The following is a 4,944-nucleotide window of genomic DNA, read 5'->3' on the forward strand; positions in this document are numbered from 1 at the left end:
AGTGTCTAAATTTACCAAATCAGGAAAGTTCGTCATCGCCCAAGTTTCAATTGGACCGAAACTTGGAATCATGCAAGTTGAATAGTATGATGAATGAGAACTTTCAAGCATTGGAAAATCAAGACTAATTACTTGTTCACATGGATGTGTGAGTCAAGTGAAGGACTAAAGGGATCGAGTACACATTCTTGTGCACTGGTCATGTCCACCACAAAGCTCGTTAAGACTATTTGATTTACTAAAGTTTAGTAAATATGGTTATACTTACAAGTTGAAGTATAATTCTGAAACATTGGAAAAGTCTCAATGTATGGCAGAACGAATGGGAAGAATCAAATTAGGCAGAAAGATAAAAGTTTCTCAAATCTGAAAAGATGGGAGAGTACTTTAGTATCATGTTTGTGATCATCTTAATGATTTAGAAATCATATCACAATTAGTCCTCTAAAGGTCATCTTAGTGCATTCTTATGACTAAGAAGAGGAGTCATGAATTGTTGAAATGGTTAGATCAGGAAGATGAGTCATACTTCGTTCCAAAACAATTCTTAGAGTCATACTCCAAGATTGTAACTTGAGTGACATATCTTAAAGAAAGGTTTAAAACACTTGTCAAATGTAAGAGTAAAAGTGTCATACTCTTGTACATTTGAAATTGGTAAGTTGTGATGTTTTGGATAAAACAAAGACCAACTAAGGCCAATTGTGTGAAGTGTTTGTCTTGATAAAGAATCCGCACTATCTCTTGAATATTTGGCAAGATAATCTTATATGTCAAGAGGATAGTGGGAGTCTTAAAGATCCTAAAAAGAATTTCAAGAACTAATCAAGAATAAAACCTGAGGTTCTTCACCAGCACACGACTTGAGGTTTATAACCTATCGTGTTGACATATTCTATGCCCATTCCAGTTAAAGTTGGCTTTGCATAGGAGTTCTGAAAGTTCTCAATTGGTTGCATAACAACTTGGAAGCAATGGCAGACCCTGTACTGCCAGGTGGCAAGAAGTTAAGATTGCATAAGTTCAGTCCATATGAGTTTGGATTTGTCATTATCCTTGTCTTGTGACTATGGTTTTGACGATTCACATGGATAAGAACACATACACCATAAAATCTAAGGGTCATAAGGTTTCTCTCCGATTCATGAAAATGATGGTGAGGAAACACTTCCACCAAGTAGATTTGAAGCAGATGGCAAAAGGTCTAAACAATTGAGACTATGATTACGGCATCCCTTTTCATAGTTCTGAAATTGTTTAGACACACATGCATGCTATCTAAGGAAAGGTGTATGATTTTGATAAAGTTTTATCAAAGCACCTCGTATCAGAAATCTGAACTTTGGTAAGAAAGTCAATAAAGTATTGATTTCTAGAAGTCCAGCTGATTTCTGAGTACATGTCAAAGCTAGTGGGAGCATAAGTGTTATGCTAATAATCATCATGTTAGTGGGAGCATGATAATTATTGTTAGTGTTGCAAGTTAGCAATGTTAATTATAGAAAACAAAAGTTTCAATTCGTGAGGCTGTAGGGATTGAAAAAGTTGTTTTGCTATAATTAAGGGAGACGATATACTTCATTTCAGTTCTAAAGGCTTAGATTGAGACCATAATCATCTTTAGTCAAGAATATATAGATGAATTTCATGGTGGATTGGTTCAACTTAAGGAAATTATATATATTGCGTTCTCAAAATTCGATTATGATTACGGCATCCCTCTTCATAGTCAAATTTTGAAAACATGGCAAATAAAAATATTGTAGCAAAAGACTGGTCTAGAATCATGTCTTTATGTGAGACATCATGAATCGTGTACCATTTGCTTTGGGTACAGGATCGATTGCATGTGCTATAATATTTGTCATTTCTAAAATTTTCCAAATGCCCAGAGGCATTAAGAAGGGAAAAGGTCTAGAATTGGATATGACTAAAATGATTAAGCAATTGTCGAGGACAATCTGAGGTTTACCAAAGATTGGTTGCTCAGGGACAGTTGGAAGTATAGTGCTAATTTTGGAAGGACCATATTATATTCTGAAAAGAGGCATCTCTTATTCAGAAGTGATAGTCAAAATGAGAATATGGAGTTGTCTCCATAGGTGGAAGTTATCTGTGTAAGATTAGAAAACTTAATGCAAGAAGCATGTCCAAAGCAATGTACTTTGAATATGAGACTTAGTTTCCATGGAGTTGATCTCCATTGGAATACCTTATAATGACTGTTGACAAGTCTTTGTGACTTTGTACATATTCATTACAGGAGGGTCAGTGCATATAAGTTTAAAATCTAAACAGATTTCGATAAATGATAGGAATTTGAAATTCTCACATTTTTCGATAAGGATTTTGGAGTGTGAAATTAGAATCATTGAAATTATGTTCAATTGGTTTATTTCACAAAGTAAGGATCATAGACAAACATAGAGTGCATACTTGGTGTATGGCAAAGCTATTATTTAAGAAAAACATTGTGTACATGCTTAGAGCATGGGACAACTAGTGGTTTTAATTCAAGTATAAAGTTGATAAAACCGAAACAATGAATAATGAGTAATCAGTATGGTGATAAATAAAAGTGTTTATTTATATTCATAGGGTTTGATACCATATTTGATTCATTTATTCTTGTGTTTCACTTTGCATGTTTTGACTTCCAGAATAACTAAGTCGCTCTTCCTGAATGATTAAGTTATTCAAACCACCCACAGTCGGTCATATGTTGGAAGTAGATATGAATCAAGACTGTCATGGGTTGGTTTGTAGAGTTCCAAGTTGGTGGACAAAGTGGTGCTACAACACTCATGAGTGCTCATAAGTTCTGAGTATTGGATTCAACCCACGCTCATTTGAATCACTTCATGGATTTTATCACGAGTGATCATGAGACGATAATATCTTATATTCTTAAAACCTAGAGATATGAGTTGTTACTATGAGTTGGTTATACATTGATTGCACGAAAACGCATTAGTAACTCGATGTTATAAAACGTGCCTTTGTGTATGATTCAACAAGTAGTAGAACAAGCCATATGAGTCGAAGTTTATCCATTCCTTTTACCTTCGGGATAAAAGCGATATCTGTGGGCCCCTCGATGATTTAGCGATGACACATGTGAGTGCTTGGCCAAGCCAGGACTGATTTGATTTGCTCAATCAGTCAGTCATCATAAATCGAAAATCGGGAAACAACAAATGGACAGAGAGAATGATTGTAATCCATGTCTCAGTCCATATGATATCTAGAATGGAGGAATATATGATCCCTTATCTAATGGACAAGTCATTGACAAGGTCAGAGTTCGACAGCGGCTTTAAGAGCTACGATTGCCAGTTAGGTTTTGAAGTCATACTCAATAATAGTTTTAGACTTATCCAAGTGGGAGACTGTTGGATTAATGTCTAAGTCCATAACTATATTTGGTATGTACTTGACCCGACCCGGCATGGTCCATTTGGGTTGCACTTCACCGACACAATTTATATGGATAGTCTTTTGAGAATAGTATATTTATGATTTATATTAATATATTATAAGTTCTAATATATTAATATCGAATCATATTATTTAATTAGTATTGATCAAGAATTAATTTAGAATTAATTAAGTGATCAAAAAGAACTAATTAAATATGGACTCTTATATATATGGAATGGGCCAAGTTCATTTAGGTTGGGCTAAGCTTTCATGGATGGTCCATGGAGCTTTTAACCCATGGATCCTATGTAAATGAAAGGTCATGGGTATTAGGGTTTACATGGATGTAACCCTAATCCTCCATAATATATAAAGGGGTCCTTGGCTCACAAAATTAGAACAAGTGTGTGAAAATAAGAGTGGGCCGATTTTAGTGTGCATACATATTCTCTCAAGTTCTTCCAAGGTGTTTTGGTGATTTGTGATTCCATTTGAGGCTTCAACACTATTGGGGCTAAGCTCTTAAAGCTTGAAGACATCAAGCTACATCAAAAGGTATGTCATCTAACTAGAACTTTGTAGTATAGGTGCTTCATAATATGCTAGTTAGGATGAAACCTTGGAATAGTTAATATTTGCATGTATAATAGAGAAAACATAGATCCAAGGTTTATAGGGTTGCATGTACACCATAGGAGTGTTAGAATGATCAAAACCCAACACAACTTTACTCCAGCTTTGATTCACCACAAACTATGAAACACTTGCTCGGATCATCTCATCAAATCCATCCAACAACATCCACGAATTGAAGAATCTAAAAGGAGGAGGACCATAAGCAGCCTTAACTTCATGCAACAGAATAGGGCAATGGTCAAACCACAACCGGTCCAACACTGCCACCTGTAAACCCTGGAACCGGTAATAAATACCCTCAGACACCAAAGAATGATCTAACTTACTAAGCTTGACATTAGAAGAGTCAACCCTAGTAAATTTCTTCCCAATCATAGGCACATCCACACCCGCCACATCATTTATAAAATTATTAAAATCCTCAGCAAAAGAAGAACAAAAAACAGAACCAGACCTTTCCTCAACACTCCTAACCACATTAAAATCACCAAAAATGACATAATTACCCCCATATCTGGTAATAAAAGAAGAAATATAATTCCATAGTAATCTTTTCTCTATGATATCTTGAGGAGCATAAACATTCACCATACCACATTCCATATTAAATGGGACCTAGAAGCCTCGAACAATAACAACATTACTAATTTAATGGTACAAACAATACTAATTTTTTAAAACATATTTGGACCCCAAATCGATAAAATACCCCCGGATCTCCCACGAGTACTACTAAAAGCATAATCAAAACTACAATTCCACCACATACTTCTAACTTTGAATAGATCCAACTGAGTCATTCTAGTTTCCTATAACCCAAAACACAACACACCATTTTGAACACACAAAGACTTCACCCAATTCCTCTTATGAGAAGAACGGGTGCTA

General features: G+C 35.2%; 1 protein-coding gene across 1 annotated transcript; it reads right to left on the reverse strand.

The window, feature by feature from the left end:
- Positions 1-4,173: 4,173 nt before the first annotated feature.
- On the reverse strand, positions 4,174-4,659 carry LOC145122519 (uncharacterized). Its single transcript, XM_079058112.1, has one exon. It carries the CDS (start codon positions 4,657-4,659, stop codon positions 4,174-4,176), a length of 486 nt encoding a protein of 161 aa, XP_078914238.1.
- Between the last annotated feature and the right edge of the window lie 285 nt (positions 4,660-4,944).

Source organism: Lactuca virosa, chromosome 6 (genome assembly GCF_052849685.1).
Source record: "Lactuca virosa cultivar CGN04683 chromosome 6, Lactuca_virosa_CGN04683_v6, whole genome shotgun sequence".
Classification (NCBI taxonomy): Eukaryota; Viridiplantae; Streptophyta; class Magnoliopsida; order Asterales; family Asteraceae; genus Lactuca; species Lactuca virosa.